This window comes from Mesocricetus auratus, unplaced genomic scaffold, assembly GCF_017639785.1.
Source record: "Mesocricetus auratus isolate SY011 unplaced genomic scaffold, BCM_Maur_2.0 Super-Scaffold_100004, whole genome shotgun sequence".
Lineage (NCBI taxonomy): Eukaryota > Metazoa > Chordata > Mammalia > Rodentia > Cricetidae > Mesocricetus > Mesocricetus auratus.
In genome coordinates, this window is record NW_024429189.1 from 45,384,692 (window position 1) to 45,403,452 (window position 18,761).

The 18,761-nt window shown below is 38.8% G+C and overlaps 1 protein-coding gene across 18 annotated transcripts in view; it reads right to left on the bottom strand.

The window, feature by feature from the left end:
- Positions 1-18,761, bottom strand: part of Ttn (titin) — a 273,546-nt gene that overhangs the window by 102,426 nt on the left and 152,359 nt on the right. For all 18 annotated transcript variants that reach the window (XM_040745671.1, XM_040745672.1, XM_040745669.1 and 15 more), the window contains 27 exons: positions 18,418-18,501; positions 18,122-18,202; positions 17,076-17,162; positions 16,597-16,710; positions 15,240-15,308; positions 13,028-13,108; positions 12,071-12,145; positions 11,222-11,311; positions 10,771-10,833; positions 10,381-10,470; positions 8,834-8,881; positions 8,054-8,455; positions 7,631-7,909; positions 6,913-7,188; positions 6,442-6,581; positions 6,012-6,138; positions 5,655-5,918; positions 5,046-5,312; positions 4,621-4,884; positions 4,375-4,514; positions 4,102-4,228; positions 3,693-3,959; positions 3,316-3,582; positions 2,223-2,489; positions 1,987-2,126; positions 1,477-1,603; positions 556-698 (listed from right to left, as the gene is read on the bottom strand). In XM_040745671.1, coding sequence (XP_040601605.1) covers positions 556-698; positions 1,477-1,603; positions 1,987-2,126; positions 2,223-2,489; positions 3,316-3,582; positions 3,693-3,959; positions 4,102-4,228; positions 4,375-4,514; positions 4,621-4,884; positions 5,046-5,312; positions 5,655-5,918; positions 6,012-6,138; positions 6,442-6,581; positions 6,913-7,188; positions 7,631-7,909; positions 8,054-8,455; positions 8,834-8,881; positions 10,381-10,470; positions 10,771-10,833; positions 11,222-11,311; positions 12,071-12,145; positions 13,028-13,108; positions 15,240-15,308; positions 16,597-16,710; positions 17,076-17,162; positions 18,122-18,202; positions 18,418-18,501 — 4,379 coding nt within the window. The remainder of the gene's footprint in view (positions 1-555; positions 699-1,476; positions 1,604-1,986; positions 2,127-2,222; positions 2,490-3,315; positions 3,583-3,692; positions 3,960-4,101; positions 4,229-4,374; positions 4,515-4,620; positions 4,885-5,045; positions 5,313-5,654; positions 5,919-6,011; positions 6,139-6,441; positions 6,582-6,912; positions 7,189-7,630; positions 7,910-8,053; positions 8,456-8,833; positions 8,882-10,380; positions 10,471-10,770; positions 10,834-11,221; positions 11,312-12,070; positions 12,146-13,027; positions 13,109-15,239; positions 15,309-16,596; positions 16,711-17,075; positions 17,163-18,121; positions 18,203-18,417; positions 18,502-18,761) is intronic.

The window sequence follows — 18,761 nt, forward strand, 5'->3', positions numbered from 1 at the left end:
GCTATGCTTTAAATAGCCCTCTTGCATTCCAGAATTTGCACAGGCCAAAGCACTTGAGTGTTAAAAATAGCCTTGGAGAAATGCTAGAAGAGAAAATCTGCTCAGAAGTTATCTCTGCAACTCTACCCACTGCCTGAAATGGAGTTACAGTCTCCTCTTAATCTGCTTATATGCAGAGCACTAGATAACACGGGAGGAGCCCCTGAGCAGGGCTGCTGCTGAGGGCCCTGTTAGAAAGCTCCCTTTCTCCTTTCTTTTCTTCACTCCCACAAGCTAATCTTGATGGCTCATGAGCGTTTGTCGTTTTTTTCCTTTTCCAGGAAAACTACAACCTGATCATATTTAAAAGTGTTATTTCTAGTTTAGTAAAACACTATCATCAGGTTAAACCTAATGTAAATCTGTAAACTCCATCTTACGGTTTGAGGGGAAATCAAGTTAGAGGCAGCAGAAATGCAAAGGCTGTGGAGGGGACATTAGAAAGAACAAAGGACAGTGAAAGTGACCCTAAAGCGGAGAGGCAAAGCAGGGACTGTGTGCCCTCCCACTTTTTACCTTGTCATCAGGCTCCAGTTTCTTCCCTTTGAGGTACCATTCCACTGGAATATCCTCATAGGAGAGCTCGCAGTCAAAGGTGGCTGTTTCCCCTGCAGTCACCGTGACATCCTTTAGAGGCCTCAGAAGACCAATTATCCGTGCTTTGCGAGAGGAAAGAAAATGCCTTGTATTACTCATTCTGTAATTCCCCAAGAATAAATAGATTTAATTCTTCATTTCCATGGTTGCTTTCTTCAAGAAGGAAAGAGTCACAGACCGACTGCTGTTCTAACTCCCGTGTGTGCGCGGCCCCATGGTGCTGACTTGGGGAGAGCAGGCAGCCAAAGAGCCGGTGTTGTAGGAGCCCCTACTTCAGGAGATACAAGGTCAGCAAGAAATCTGGGCCGCATCTGTCTCTCTGCCAGGCGTCAAGTTCCTCCTGCTACATAAGGTATGTGACCTCCAAAATAACTAAGGCTCTGATTGGGAGAGACAAGGGGTCCTCGGCCCCACAGCCTGCCCATGTCCATCAACCACTTTGCACCTTCCAAAAATGGGAACCTAATTTTTCTACCTCCCTTCTTGGGTTGAAAATGCCTACACAGCAAAGGTATTCTCCATTGGGCTACCATTAGATAGTCACTTGAGCGATATGTTTTTTAAAGAATTTTTAATTCTCAGTTCTTACTGTATGTTTATCTGTTTTGAATGAAAGGATTGCTAAAGCAAAAAACATCTGACTTTAATTTATTAATGTTGGTCAAAGTCACTAAAAATGTCAAGACTTTAGAGTCTGAAGAACTTTAATATCAGGAGGTCAAAAATATATAGAAGAAAGTTTTTATAAACAGAGTATTTTATAATCTTAATTAATTTCACATGCATTCATTGTTTATAAAAGTATGGAGTAAATTTTTAACAAAAACACATAATACTTACGCTTAACTCGGAGATGGGCACTGGATTTAACATTGGCAGCTTGGAAATCTACGCCACCAGTCTGGTCCAGACGGCAGTTGTGTAAGATGAGAACGTGTATCTTGCCTTCTTCTTTAATTTCACATTCCTGTGCCAAACGAGAGTAGTGTTCAGACTTTTTTCATGAATATATAATACAATTTATAGAAAGATGCTACAAATGAATGTTATATACACACTATGTATGAAATACAGCTTCTGGATAGTAACAGAAGTATTTCTTTTAGCTGTGTAATTCTTAACTAGCAGCATTATAGAATACATATACCTTGAACTGTGCTGGACAAGAATCAATGTAAAAGTGACCTTCCTATTCCATTCATAGACCCCAACATCTCCCTTTGGCTACAGGCCCCATAGAGAACTTGATACCATGTTTCAAATGCCCCACATGCACTCTGACTTTTCGCCTGTCCTTTTCCATTTCACACTATCCCTCTTAAGTGCTGACAGGTTCAGAAATAGCCATACAGGTGTTTGGAGCAGCGCCTCTCCCTTGAGTTTCCAGTTGGCATGGATATCATCTTCAGAGATTTCGGTTTCAAAGCGTGCTGTCTCGGTCTCCATCACCTCAACACTGTACAGGGGTCGTACCATTTTAATTTCCCGATCTGGAAAAAAATGAAGGGTCAGCATGTGCCATCATTAGTCTCTGCCAGAGAGGACTCCCATGGCAGCTAGAGGGAGACTCATGGGGATTTCCTCACCCTCAATGTCAAGCTTTCCAGAGGTTTGGTCTGTCCCACAGTCACAGGTGTACTGGCCGATATCGGACTTCAAGGCTTTCTTGAGGATCAGCATCCTCTTCTTGCCGTCAGCCTTAATAACCACATTTTTCGATGGCTTTATTTCCTTCCCGTCCTTAAACCATTTCACAGGTGCATCTGCTTTGCTGATTTCACACTGAAGAACCACTTCATCCTTCTCCACGCCCGTGTAATCTTGAAGCTTCCCTGTGAAGTATGGGTCTCCCTCTGCAGGTAAAGATAAATGGAGAAGCGTCATCCACCTAGTGAGCTGAGGAATCCCTAAGCACATGAAATGGTATCTCAGAGAGTCGTAAGTAAACTTTAGAATGGTACCAAATTATCCATCATTAAGCATCTCTAGCTTCTAAATATTAGGAAACGAATCAGCACACAGGATGTATCATGACTCAAAATTATCTGCTTTGACTTCTAACTCATCTGTTTGGACTTTTAAAAGAATTATCAGTAGCTTGAAGGACACATGTAGTTGAGATTTTGAGCAAGTCTCTTTGCCATTTGTCCAGTCTTCCAAATTCTTATCCATTCGTATCAGGTCTGGAAGCTTCAGATTTGTATCCCCCCCCCATAGTCTTCCATGGGAGTGCCTGTATATATATATATGTGTGTATATATATATATATATATATATATATTAGATGTCATAAATGGATTTTCTTATAGAAAGGACCAAGGAGAATAACGCAATTTGCTAAATTCTTTTAGATTCTCTCTATAGAAACTTGAAAGACCACAATTCCGAAATAATTTTGATGAAGGAAGGACAAAGTACTTATGCATTCTTATGTTACACGACAAGCCAGTTTTAATCTGATTTTGGCTATTTTGTGGGCCTCAGGGAATGATGATCGCCTTACTTTTCTGTATTTTTGGGTAGATGTATTTCATAAATACACTTGGCAATGCTTGTGGTGGTTTCTTAGGCACATTTCCATGCAGTATCATACTCACAAGACCTTCATATCACACGCACACACACCATACTTTTCTGTTGAATTTAATGTGATATAATTGTAAAAAGAAAAATGCCTACCCAGCACGGTGAGTTTAGCTTCTGAACTTATCCCCATAGCCTCCACTTTGATTTGGGAGGTGTCATCAATAGACAGGTCTTTGAACGTGATAGAGTGTGTTTTCCCCTCATCATGCATGGAGACTCGCTTGCTGGTGTGCAGGCGCTGGTCATTCTTGAACCAGCTCACTGGGATGTTGTCATGGGACAGCTCTACAGTAAACACAGCATTCTCCCTCTCTTTGGCTGTCACATCCTTGAGTGGGGTTAGGAATTTGAGCCGGATTCCTGTCAAAGAAAACCCAACTCACTATTTCTATCACTTTAGCAAGGAAATGTAAAATTACATGTAAAAATATCTAATTCTTTAGGCGGCCTACAGAACAAAGATAATTTACCTTCAATGATCAGTTTGCCACTGGTACGTTTATCCTCGGCTTCAAACATGTATTTGGCTTCATCTTCAAAAGCAGCTGACTTTATCACCAATGAATGCCTGGTGCCATCCTTGATGAGTTCAAACCTGTCATCACCTGTGATTTCCTGCGTTCCTTTCAGCCAGCGGAAGGTTTTGGGCTCCCTAGATACTTCGCACTCAAATTTAGCCTCGTCTTTCTCGAAGACTTTGACGTCACTGAGAGGTGTGATGAAAATGAGCGGCAATTCTGAAAGAGAAGCCGGAGCAGACCACATCAGAGCATGCGTGCTTTCATCACCACCCCCCAACCCCCATGCCCTAGCAACTCCGTTTCTTAGCAGGGACCCTTGCATGGAAAATACTACAAGGCATCAAGCAAGCACAGCTACCTTTCACTTTCAGGTTGGCTGCTGATTTGGCATTGGCGGCCTGGAAGGAAACCTCCCCAGTCATATCCAGCTTACAGTTATAAAGGACCAGGACGTGTTTCTTCCCGTCCTCGATGATTTCACAGTCCTATGAAGAGTGAACATAGTATTTACACATACAGGACTTCTTGCAAGTCACCAAGGAATTAAACTTTTGGGCGGTGGGGGGACCTGAAACAAACAAACCAACAAGCAACGCCCTCCCATCTGACCGGCTCTGCTGTGGTCACTTACAGGAGAAGCAGTCAGAGGCTCTCCCTTTAACTTCCACTGGCCGTGCACGTCAGGTTCGGACAGTTCAATTTCAAAGCGGGCCGTTTCACCCACGAACACTTCCACGCCGTACAGCGGCTTTTCCACTTTTATGAGTCGAGCTGAAAGTATACCCAAGGTTTTGTGAGTGGGACTGAGCCAAACACATGGCAGTCTCTGAGATGGGAAAATTTAAACTGGGGGGGGGGGGGCGGGGAGGGAACTCACCCTCAACAGTGACATTGGCCTTGGTGGTGTCTGTGCCACAGTCGCACACGTATTCGCCTTTATCTTTAAGTTCCGCTTTCTTGATCTTCAAGATGCGGCGCAGGCCGTCCGTCTTGATGGAATGTTTGGGTGAAGGCGCGATCTCTTCCCCGTCTTTGAACCACTTCACCGGCACGTCTTTACTGACTTCACACTTCAGGATGATCTCGTCCTTCTCAACGCCTGTCTTGTTGTGTAACTTCACAGTGAAGTAGGGATCGGCCTCTGCCGGAGATTACCAGCACATCATCAGAAGACAAAAACAAAAACAACAACAACAACAACAAAAAAACCCACCGCAACTGCGATGCCTACGAAACAACCCGGGGGGGGGGGGGGGGGCGGAGACACATAGTGTGACCCATTCCGGAGCTGCGCCCACTTACCCAAGACCTTCAGATTGGCTGTGGAGCTGAGGTTCTTTACTTGAGCTTTGATCTGCGAGATGTCATCCAGTGTCACCTCTCTCATTTCCAGTTTGTAAGTCTTTCCTTCAGAGGACATGAGCACCGTCCTGGTTGTGTGCAGCTTGACATCGTTTTTGAACCAGACTACATGCATTTTTTCGTGAGAGAGCTCACAAACGAAAGTTGCTGTTTCACCCTCTTTCACCGTTTGATCTTCCAGAGGTGAGATGAACTTCAGTCTTATGCCTACGGTGCAAGCAGGTAACACGTTCAGGAACACTGGTCACTACAGAAAGATCCTGCTCTGTTCTGTGTGGGTAAAATGCAGCCACCTCGGGACGCAGTTATTTGTTCTTTCTACGTGGGATTAGTCTTCATTTTAAAAGGTAAGTGTTTTTCATTGTGTGTGTGTGTGTGTGTGTGTGTGTGTGTGTGTGTTCTATGACACTGAAAGTAAAGTAGTAATGATATTTGCCATTAATCACTAGCTCCTAGAACTTGGTATCCTGTCTTTAAATTAATGAGAGAAGCAAACGAGGATACCCACATACCGGATATACCACATAGATATCACCGATGGGCTGTTACCTGTCACAAATAACTGTGCTGATGTCTTCTTGCCCTCTACCTCTGCAGTGTAGACCCCTTCATCATCAAACTGAGAGTCGTTGATGACAAGAATGTGTTTCTTTCCATCAGCAATGATATCAAATTTGTCAGATGCCTTGATTATATCAGGCCCTTTAGACCATATGACATTTGCCTCTCGGGTAAGGACACACTCAAAGCGAGCCTGTCGCTTCTCTGGGACAGTCACATCCTTCAGGGGTACAGCAAAGTCAAGTTCAATTTCTGCAAATCAAATAGTGAGAAAAAAAGATGTTTTAGATGCAGAGGAAGGGGAAATGAAGCTGAGCCCACTCCCTGGCTTCTAAAGCCCTGTACCTTTGACTGTCAAAATGGCCGTTGTGACTGCGTTGCAGGCCTGGAAGAGGACTTCACCGGCTTGGTCCAGTTTCACTTTATGCAAAGTTAAGAAGCGCTTTCCACCTTCAGCTTTGATTTCACAGGTCTGAAAGAAAAGCCAAGGGCAGCTTTCATAAGTATTTGCATGAGATGAATTCCCTACAGACTGTTTCTGATATAGGTTTCCACTGAGCATCAAACAATATAATGAACATATGAGAAAACATGGCCATCAGGAAAATTTACCAGATTTTGTTCAAGTTGTCTACAACACATGTGTTAAATAATTTCCCGCCTCTGAGAGTCAAGAAACCCACACCCACTGCTATTAAATGAAGCCTGCATATCCAACTTAAATGAGGCCGTAGTGACTTCACATGGCCAGTGACTTCCAATGAGAGGTACTCACAGGCGAGGGCCTCAGAAGCTCTCCCTTCAGCTTCCACTCCCCAGGAATGTCTTGCTCTGAGATTTCTGCATCAAAGCTGGCACTTTCCTTCTCATAAATGGTGACATCTTCTATTGGTTTAAGCAGCTCAACATCACGCTCTGTAGCAGCCAAAGATAAAGTAACACAAATGCTTTATACAATGTAGCTATACATCACTTTTTACAATTAAGAATTTCATACATGCATATGTTTTGGTCAAATCCACCCGGACTTCTCCCTCCCCTCCAACTCTTACCCACTCCTATCCCCTCCCAACATCATGTGATCACTCATTTAAAAAAATGAACAAAACCACTGAGTCTATCTATCACCTCTGTTGTTCCTGGGTGTAGGTTCATCTACTAGCTCATTTTTGTATTTTGGGGGTGATGCCTTGTTTTATGTACACACAGAATTTATCTTTCAGGATAACAGGTAAGATTCTTATACCTCCAAGCGTCAGTTTTGCCGGGTATCTTTTCCCTTCAATCTCTATCGCGTACTCATCAATATCTTCTGGCATAGCATTCTTAATTTTGAGAATGAGATGGTTTCCCTCTTTCAATATCTCAGTTTTGTCATTTGGTTCCATGGGGATCTCATCGTATCCTTTGAACCACTTAAAGTTTGGTGTGTCCTTGGCGATATCACAGGTGAAGACAGCTGTCCCCTTGGGTTTCACATGCTGGTCTCGGATAGGTTTCACCAGCCACTCCCTAATGACTTCTGTTGGAAACAAAGGGAAAAAGAATGAATGAGTTCTTTGGAAAATTCAGTAACAGGAAAAATTCATGAAACTGGATATAATTAATTTATGAGATGCTGATAGTTGTTTTACAAAAGGCATCGGTGAGATTCCTGGTATTCAGACATTGGGAAACATTCTGTTTTCTTAGCATAAAATAAATAATTTCATAGCAAAGAACTAGCCTATATATAGTCACATATTAGTAAGTAGCTATATATTGTATATATTATATATTAACTATATTACTATGCATAATTTTTAGTTCTTTATGACATTTTTAACAAAATAAAATAACTTATATTTGGCTATATATGTACACTATATATTGTAATATATATGTAGGTCTCATTTTGTTGCCTACACTTGTCTTTAATTCATGTGCTCAAGCAAGCCATTCACCTCGGCCTCACATGTGCTCACCTACTACTTTCACACAGGAAGAACATTCCAGGTTGTTGGCATTTTCCACAGTTACAGTGTATGTTCCAGCATCGGTATCATCTGCATCATTGATGGTCAGGGCCCGCATCAAGCCAATGACACCCGGCACAATCCTGCCTGGTTTCTCCACCACAATCTTGCCGTCTTTCCTCCAGACCACGTCTCGCTCTTTGTTCAACTCACAACTCAAGTACAATGGTTGTCCCTTGACCACCGTGACTTCCTCTTCCAGTGTTTTCACAAAGCGGACAGGAAGTTCTGTGGAGAATTTCAATCAAATACGTTTAAAGTTTTCAATGAAATAAAACTCAGAGGTTTTTGTCTGAAACTACAACAAATGTTGCTACTGAGAGGTCTCTGTTCTAAAATTTAATATAGATCATGTGCAGGACTAGAAGTTACCTTCTACGATGAGCTTGGCTGTGGAGGTCTTTTCTTTGTTTCCCAAACGTAGCACACAGGTGTATTCACCCGCATCAGAAAGCTGAACGTCAATGATGTGTAGCTTTCTGTCTTTACCATCTGCGATGAATCTGTGCTTTGGGCTCTCACGGATGTTGCTACCATCCTTCATCCAGGTTGTAATGGCAGTGGATGGGGAGACCAAACATTCAAAGATGGCAGAAGAACCCACAGACTCTGCCTCCGTCAAGACGATGTCTTTCATTTCTTTCACGAATTTCAGGGGCACAGCCTTCAGCTGGTAGGTGAATGGGGCTTCATCGGGAGGTTTCTCCCCACCACTTCCTGGTCTGAGCTTTTTCCTTTCAGCTTCAATTGGTGAAGGAGTCTTTTTGGCTACCCCTAGTTCAAAGCAAAATGGAAAGTTAACTGGCCATCTCCATAGGCATCAAAACACTTCAAAAATGAAGACTTGACAGCTGGAAGGTCAGGCATGAAAATGAAAAAGCCCCCAAAACTGACAGGCTCATGTTCCAGTTCTATGTGTAAAATATCCAGATAAATGTGTAACTTATTATAAATAAACATATATGAATGAAAAATCAAGATACAAATTCATCTTGATGAAGTTTATTTGGTGTTATTCATAATATCTACTTGAATAATACTAGTAGCAATGTCAGAAATAAAGATCATAAAATTTGAAAACATTTCCCCTTGAGTGTAAAGCCAATTCATAAGGCAAAATGTTACCATGGGTCTGAGGAACATGTAACTCACCTTTGATGGGACCTTTTGGCTTGGCTGCTTCATCCTTAGGTTTGGCTTCTGAAATTAAAAAGATTAGCATTTGTGCAATTTTCATACTTATTTCACTCTTGTCAGGAAACCATGTGAGATGAAGCATGTTTTTTGTTATATATGTTAACATATAAAGAGAAAGCAGTTTCATTTAAATGGCTTCTACAGAGAATTCTTTGGTATTTCTAAGAAGTCATATTCTAAAATCAATGTTACCAGGCTAAATTGATTTAGGACTAAGAAAATTCTTTTAGAGCCTGGAGTCAAGATCATTGGTCAAGTGTGTGCTAGCATGTAGAAGGCATGGATTCCAAAAATTATAACTAATAATTAATAAAAAATAAAACTTTTGACAGTTACCATTATTCTCTTACCATATCTGGAGAGCTCAATACCAACCTGTGAGAAAGGGTTTTTGCCTTTGCTTAATATACAAACTGTTTTACAATATATTTTATATGTTGATTATATTAACCAAAGAAATTAAAAATTTTCCCCAATAATGGCAAAAGGGCCAGAAATGATCAAAAGTCCTTTTTTGTTGTTGTTGGTATATAAATTGAATAGAGTAATAAATCCAGAAAAGACTAAGGACATTAACCCAGGAAGAGTCATTACCTTTTTAAAAATAATGCTGAAATCATAAATACAGGTGATTAAGTGTATCATAAATACTAATAATTATATTTAAAAGAACATTCTCTATTCCCCCCATTAAATACAACCAAAGTGCAAATAGTTGTGGGTCACTTAAAATAAAAATTTAAAGTGACTTAGCAACTTGTAACAGATCAACCATTTTGAATGTGTATAATGATAGCAATCACATATCCAGTTAGGTTTAGTTTTAAAGTTATTACCCAATGACAAAATACTGAAGAGTTGTACTAAACAGTATAGCCATCTCAAGTTCAAGTATCTTAAGTTTGAACTTGAGATGGCTATACTGTTTAGTACATTTAAAACTACTACTAATTCAAATCCATCTATAGACATAAGGACTGAAAAGAGTGTATAGCCCCTTTCTCTCCTTTTTCTGTAATATTGTGGTAAGTATGCCTTACATAAACACACAAAAATTTCCATTTTAGGTATACAACCAGTTTCATTAAACATAATCACAAAGTTGTGAAACTGGTAGCATTTATTTGTTAAGCTTACATTACCTCAACATTCAGTGCTTTTTTTTTTTAAAGGATAATGTTTGCTATAGGACCCAAGGATATGATTTGTTCCATGAGATTCCCATTTGTGTTCCCTGAGAGAGTTTTCTCCTCGAGTTTTATCACCACTAAACATTCATTAGCTAATCTCAAAGAATCTGAAAGAAATAATGCCCGCAGGACTGCACAACATAATAAATAATATACATCCACTGGGTAACATACTATCAGGTGGAGTATATATCAGGTAAAGAAACTGCAAGAGTTTACCACACACCCCTGAACTTGACAGGATGCTCAAACTTCAATTCAGTGGGAAGCCACCCACAGAAGCTAACAAAAAGAGAACCAGAGGATACCAACCTGCTTTCTTTCCGACCACTGGTGCTGTCACGGGGGCAGCGATAGGAGTGGGTGTAGGCTCCATGGGTGGTGGTTTCATGGTTTTCACCTCTGTGGAGAGAAGATGCCCACTGTATTAATGCATCCACTTGTCACCTCCTACAACAACCTTTCTGTGGCCTGTTTGCCTTTCATGATGCAATGTTGAACTCTTCAAATAGCCAGTTTTTCTGGAAGCATTATCTAAACATATTGAGATCAGAAATAATTGAAACACAGTGGTTTTTATATTTGTATTTAATGTATATCGCTTTTAATCTAAAATATATTTCTTTTACTTTTTTTCCATTCACTACTTGTTATTCTAGTAGAGTTTGAAGAAACACTCACCATGAGGATAAGCTTGCTTACCTGGTTCAGGCTTTGGCTTTGGTTCAGGTCCAGGGAGAGGTATTGCTGGCTTAATTTCAGGAACTAAAATAATTCACAGAACTAATCAGGTTATCACAATACTTCATAAGTTTTTTCACAAAGTCAAAATCATAAGTAAGCAAATTTAATGTACATGAGGATACTAAGATACATTTATCAAATGTTTATACATACATGGCTATCAAACCAAACATTTGATCTAAATGTTCAACATAATATTAAAATTTTTTATTGGATTTGAAGTTGTTATTCAGCTCATTACTCATTCCTAGTAATTATTTAACAAGTCATGATTATTAGCAAATTGCACAGAAATGATGAAGAAAACAGGATACACGTGATGACTGTTCACGATGTCAATATAATGATACTGTGATGCTGTGTTAATGCATTCTTAGAGACAACCAAGAATGTTTCAGGAAAATTATACCTTTGGTTGGTTCTGGAACTTTCCTTTCCCTTGGTTTAGGCTCTGGAGGAGCTTCAACTTCTTCGACAGCCTTTGGAGGGGGTTGTGGTACTTTAAGGAAAGAAGGCCATTGTCTAATGTTAGTTTAGAAAGCAGGTTACCTGAAAACTCAGATTGAACAATTATTTTTCAAAAATGCTAGTAATGGCTTTTCCATAACCATATTTTATAGATCAGTTTCTGCCTTCTCAAGGCTGTGCTTCTGGCTTTCTTCTTCCTTCCTTCCTTCCTTCCTTCCTTCCTTCCTTCCTTCCTTCCTTCCTTCCTTCCTTCCTTCCATTCCATCACTTGGTCCCAACTTCCGATATCTCCCCACTTCTAAACCATTTTCACCAAAGTCTTAGTAATCACTCCCTATGACAATAGGCATATGGGAGATATCAACCCACCCAAGAGTTCCCAGACTTAGGAAGCACTGAGATCATCCTCCCGTGAATTTATTCCATACCCAACTAGATGATCTCAGCCATTGCTATGGGGAAAGCTTACATGGCAAAGTAATAAGAACAACAACAGCAACAATAATAATAAAACGAGAAAATTCACGAATGGATCTGGAAATTATTAATACCAGTAATAATAGATGCTATACTTGTTGCTAGCCAAAAGACTAAGAAGTGTTTGCATTTGGAAATTATTGTAAAATATTGACAGAAAGCAGACAATGGAACATATATATTACAGACAAATGAAATATGAAACTGTGTTTATGTTGAACTTCATGTATGTTTACAAAATAAACCTTTTGTCATGTGTCCAGTTTTTTAAAAGGGAATTTCATAAATTGTCATTTATGAAAATGGTTCCTACCTTCTGGTTTTTTAACTTTTTCTACTTTTTTAGGCTCTACTTTAGGTTCTTCTTCTTCAGGTCTCTTTCTTAGAACTTAAAAGACAAAAAGGTTTATATGTAAACCAAGATGAGCAAATAACAATTTTGAATAAGCTTGATGAACACAGATAATGTACAAAGCAAAGACAATGAAAAGCATGCAAGCTAACACAGCGGGAGGTTAGCATTTACATGAAAAATGCTTTTATTTCCCACATTTCCCAGGTCAAACTTTGTTATGTCATTTCATATAGAAACATTTCATTTCTCTCTAGATACTATATGCCCAGAGACAACTATGGGGCAAAATGGCTCAAATAAAAATAATAAATTATTTGAATAGCATCAAATTCTAATAATTAAACATAATTTATTGACAACTACTTAATAAAAATTAGTTCCAGTGCAGAAATTTAAAGTGATGTGGCTTAGAGATCAGTAATTCCATATGATGACAAGGTTAGAATTTGATCTTCAATGAGTATCTTGCATCTATTTTTTTATACTTAGTAAGAAAGAGATATTTAGTTTTATAAAAAGTGTTACTGGTTGTTGTAAGCTTGTATCATACTGAAATTGAATACATTTAGGGTTAAGTAGTTATGTATTTAGTATTTTAAAAGTAGAGTATATTTTATTTCACAAATTGGTTATGAAAAATGACACTGATGGTCACTGTTGTTAGGATATTACTAGTTTAGTTACACCTGTTAAGATTATCAATTTCAAAATACTATGAATGCTCACAAAATATCTACCTTTGTCTTTACAAAGACTCGGAAATGATAACCTTTAATTTTTAATGGAACTATATTCAAATTTTGATGGAGAATCTAACTAAAATAAAATACATGGCAGAAGTATTTTGTGAGCTTTCGGGTCAGTCTGATTTTTTCAAGCCATTGAAACTGACATCCCAGGAGAGGAGTACTATACCGCTTTTCAGGACCACCTCCTCCTTTGGCTGGGGCTTAGGCTCAGGAAGTAATTTGCGAACTTTCTTTTCGGCTGTAGGCACTTAAAAAGATATGATTTCAAATTTGGTGTGGATTCACATAAAAATGGAATTTCAATAAGAAAAATTACTATTTAAACAAGTTAACAAGAGTGTGTCAAGGAACAATTTCTGTTGCACATAAATTTACAGAATTTAAAAACAAATGATAGACTTGAAATTCTTTGCTCCACAAACGTATATACAATCTTTTGAAAGTTCAATCATATCAATTGCAAATCTATCTGTTTTATTGAGTATAGAATCTGTTGGTCTATAATGGTTTTTTGAATCTTTCCCCAAAATGCAAGGATTCTCCATATTCTTTGCTTCAATCTGTAGTTTTAATTGTCCACATCCACAGTGGTGTTCCCCTGATCAACATATACACCACATGATGCAGGCAGGGTTACTGCCATTGTGTCATCTTTTTAATTGGTGGGAAAAGAAAACCGAAGAATGGGCTGTGAACCTTGACATTGAAGAAAGACTGTATTTCACTTTCTGAACAAAGGCATATTTCTGAAAGCTTTAAAATAAAATAATAGGATTATCAGATTTCAAAGCTAGTGTTAGAAGCTAAAGTACTCATGAATAAGACAATAGTTTTAAATGTAAATAAAAATAAGCAAGGAATTATAAATATCTTCTTGCTTCTACAGTGAACACAAGCATATATATGATGCCATGTTGTAGAGTAGACTGTATTGCTGATATACTGCATAGATTTTAAATACAAAACCAAAACCAAAAGAGATCTCAACAATCAGTGAACCACTTTGAAGCTGTTCTTTTGGGTGTGCAGTTTTGTTCAATTAAAATAAATCTGGGTTTCTTAGATATTCTATAAAATTTTCTGTTTGGCACTCCTAAGCAGTTCATTGATTTTATTTGATGTGATAAAGCTCATCTTGCTTAAATCTTACCTCAAAATCTCAAACATAAAACAGGCAAATATATACTTCATTTAAAAATAATCATGTTTGATAATGCCAAATGTTTAAAGTAAAATTTTCAGCTGAACATTAAAAATTTGAACTGTGATAAATTATACTGATCTTGGTTACTATTTGTGAATTATCAGTATTTTTAATGCAAAACCATTTTCATTTATTGAGCCTATATAATAATGTAAGTTGAAATGGCAAGAGTATACATTTCTTTATACAATACACATAATGACAGTTATTAATACATTTGTTTTCTCCTATTTTTAGTTTATTTTTAAGATATTGATGTTTGAGACCCATATCTTATTGTGGCTATTGTTTTTAAAGAAACTATGCTATCACATAATTTAATTTTTAATAATTTATAAGTTTAATAATTTAATTGGTTAAAATTATTTAGAAGCTCCATTTTATGAAACAGGAAATGCTCAGACAGGTGATTATTCTAAAATTCCAGCATGACCAAGAACAGGTTTGATTTCTGGGTTGGGATGTGTTACCTACCAGAACGCTGATAACCATAAACTTATTAGAAACATCGGTTATTTTTTAATTGATATTTTTTAGATTTGTATGGTTTTCTCATTTTTATGGGTTAAATAGATAGGGAAAAAGAGTAATCAAATGAAAATCACTTTGGAAAATAACCGGCAGTGATAAAGGTATTCCCTAAAACTGTGCACCTGGGAGAATGTCTCAGGTTAGTGAGAAGAACGTGGTGGGCAAGTGAGGGCAATGGAGCCCCCTAGGGCTTGCCCATCAGTATTCTGGGGGATAGATGATACAGCTTGCAGTGCTTTTCACACAGACTAAAATGCTGATGTCCAGGCAAACCACCAAAGCTTATTACTACTGTTCAGCATTTTGACCTAAGATGTCTCCTGGTATCAATTTCATCTAACTAGTAGAGTTTGCTATCATATGGCTTTAAAAAATGCAACTAGACATATGGAGATGTAAGACACAGATAAACAATTGCATCCATATGACGTATGAAATTGATGGGAGACATAGGAAGCACCCAACACTCATGAGCCAGGATCATAGAAGCCACAAAAGCACAAGAAATGAATGAAACTATTTTGCTTCTCTGATCATTAAGAAGAAGAGGGGGGTTGAAGGAAATTTTTATGGCAACATAAAGAGAGCATGGAGTTGGATGGAGAGGTGGCCTTGTATGCGGCTCTGCTAGCTCATGAGATACCTTTTAGCGGTGCAGGCTCCACTTTTTCCACAACCTCGGGTTTTTCGGGAACTTTCTTCTTTGAAACAGCTTTAAAGAATTTTAAAGAATATATTTTCATTACTTGTATACTTAACCTGAAGCAACTGATTTTTTTTTTACTGCAAGAATCAAAGCCAAGCTTCTCTTGGAGCCAGGAAGCATTAATAACGGCCAAGCATAGCCACCAAGGACATTCAGAAGGAAGCCCAGAAACCAGGAGAATAAAGCGCAGCTTGCTCCATGGTTGTGTTGTATATAAGGAGCAGGTGAGAAAGACGAGAATCTCTGTTCCTTGCAGGAGGACATTTTACACCAAGGGAACTGTATTCAAATTTGTGTCCCCACAAACCATTAATCAGCATCAGGGTAGTCAGAGGAGCCTGATTCTCTCTACCTGTCACCTAAAACCCAAGGAGGTTTGAGCACAGCAAGAATCACCAAAAAGTAATGCTAGAAGATTTTGGCTCTGCGCATGTATACATATGTGTGATAAAACTCCTATAAGATTATACCTGAACCTTTCAGATTAGAAAACGCAACACTGCAAACAAGATAGCTGTAAAAAATGAAAATAAAATAATAAATCCATTGCATGTATGTGTGTCATATAAAACATATGATCAGAAAATATACTTATGGTATTCAAGATTTTAAATAATACTGCATCACTTCAAAGAAAAGTAATGTAGAAAGAATGAAGGAAGTTTGATAAAGAGGAGCCAGATACCAAATGTGTTAAGAACCACCATCCAGGCTACACTGAGAACCCTGCAGACTATAACTGGGTTTCTATCAGGCTAAAAAAATAAAAGCGGGAAAACAGCAGTAATGGGTTGTTCACATATTTTTTCCATGGTATATAGACACCAGCTATTGAATACCACAAATATGCTACGTATATTTAAAAGAGCATGCTATTATTTAAGAGTCAAGGTTTGACTTCTACACAGATTTAACCACTTCAATGTTAAAAGTAGCTTTCCAAGACTTTTAGACATTCCACATGCTTATGACCAAGATAGGTACAGCAATCAGCCTTTTAAACAAGAAGACGTTCCTCCCCACTCCACATGGAAAGTTAGCTGGGTAGCCTCTGATTCCAAGGATGCTGCTCACTGAATTGTCTCATGCTTGGGGCAGCAGGCATGGCTTCATATCAAAACCCAGGACCACCCCTGGAGTAGTGGAGACATATATCCCTATGCAATTCCCACAGTATGGCTATGTCTGGGCATATGCACTCCCAGCAGCAATGCATTTCTTGAAAGCAACACTTCCATAGGCCAAATAGACATTTGAAGCAGGTTAACAAGTCATTGGAAGCAGCAATTTGTACCTTTAAGTTGGAATAGTTTCTCTTTCACATCTTCCTTAGGTGGTGAAGGAGCACGTGCTGGGGGTCTTGGTTTGAGTTTTGGTTTCTCAATAACCTTCTTCTCAGGCTCAGGTTCTTGAAAGAGTATTGCAGAAGTGTTAGTGCCTGCAAATACTAATTAGAATGTGTATATGCAGTATATGTGATAGAAATTTAAATAGGTATGAAGCAAAATGTATTTTGATATGTGTTATCAGTAACATAAAACATAAAATATCAACATTGAACACACAGGTGATGACATACATAATAAAGATGAAAAGAATGAGCCATGTTTACCTTACATAGACAACATTACAGGACAACATAAGAATAGATGCACACACAATATTTTTTATATAGAGACGGAAAGACCTACTATAAAAATAGGACAACACAAACATATGCAGGCCAAGATGAAGAATATGATGATGAAGATTTAAGTCCAGCTAACTGGATACCTTGCACTGGGATTTCTTCTGGCTCTGGTTCAGGTTCAAGTTCAGGTTCAGGTTCTTCAGGTTGGATAAACTTTTCTATTTCACGTTCTTTAAAGAATGTCAACAAAGGGTGTAAGATTGTAACATAAAGGTGTTCACGCAGACACACAAAAATTTCACATAGATGCAAAGACTCACAAAACTAGACGTACCACCTACACAAGGTAATTGCCAGAAAAGAGGGAGATTTCCATTTGCTTTTTCTATTTGTGGTGCTGGGCACCAAGCCCAGAGTCTTGTCTTGTCTTTCCTTCCCTTCCCTTCCCTTCCCTTCCCTTCCCTTCCCTTCCCTTCCCTTCCCTTCCCTTCCCTTCCCTTTCCTTTCCTTCCCTTTCCTTTTTCCTTCCCTTCCCTTTCCTTTTTCCTTTCCTTTCCTTTTTCCTTTCCTTTCCTTTCCTTCCCTTCTTCCCTTACTCTTTCCCTTTCCTTCTTTCCTTTCCTCTTTCTCTTTTCCTTCTTTCCTTTCCCTTTCTCCTTTACTTTTCCATTCCTTTTCCTTTCCCTCCCCTTTTCTTTCTTTCTTTTAGTTTTCTTTTAACCAGGTCTTACTATGTAGACCAGGCTGACCTCACACTTACAGAGATTCACCTGTCTCCACCTATGAAAGCTGGCATTAAAGGGCGGTGCCACCATGCCTGGCCAGGTGTAAGGTAAGAATCATCCTTACCACTGAGCTCTATCCCAGCCTCCAGATGTTAATTTTCTTACACTTGAACTTTCTATTACTATGTTGATGGTAGATGAGCTGACTTGAAACTCACTACTGGCCATCTCTTTAATTGATGCAATCTGCATCAGTAAACCATACTTTTCAGAATGGTCCATTATCACTGAGCCTAAGCAAATGAAAGGTTCTAATTCAAAAGAGACATAATTGTTTGGGGGGAAAAGTAGTCAAACATGTGCAGGGATGTTCCTGTATATAATTTAAAAGGAATGCCACACTACAAACACCTTCGCATCTTTAAGAAAGGGGATGAGGAATAGATGGCTATGTATGTGTATACCTTCAACAGGGGGCGTCTCTTTTCTACCAATGGTAATGGTTGCTTTCTCTTCATAGATTGTCTCCTCTGGGGTCTCTTCAACTTAAAAACAGTATAGAGCATTAGGCTATATTCAGAATAAAACACTTGCAGCTGCTAAGTTACACCCCACAACACATTATTCAGCTATCTCCAGACACCAACAGTGTCAACACACAAGACAGACAACAGATAAATATGTAAGATCCACCACCAACAGAGACAAAATGATGAAGCTGGTGTCATCTTCCCAAGATACAAAGAGCAGCAGCGTGTACCTGGGGCAGGTGGCGCTTCTGGCTCTTCGGGCACAGGAACAGATACTTTCTTTTCTGGGGTAATTTTCTTGGGTGCTTCAGGCACTTTAAAGACATTAATTGTGTTTATCAGTAAGAACTGAAGATAAACAAGATTCTTCCAAAGGCTGGCAAAGAGCACAGTGTAGGTTATTGGGACCTCCATCTTAGAAGACGTCATGGGAAAGATGGTTTCTGAGTCTTGATAGCTTTGGGGGCATTCTAGTTATATAAGAGTGTTTCCTCAGCCTTCCTTGTTTATTTGCATCTTCATATAATGACATATGAGAGAATAATTGCTCTAGTGTATTTGAAATGCAGTTCTT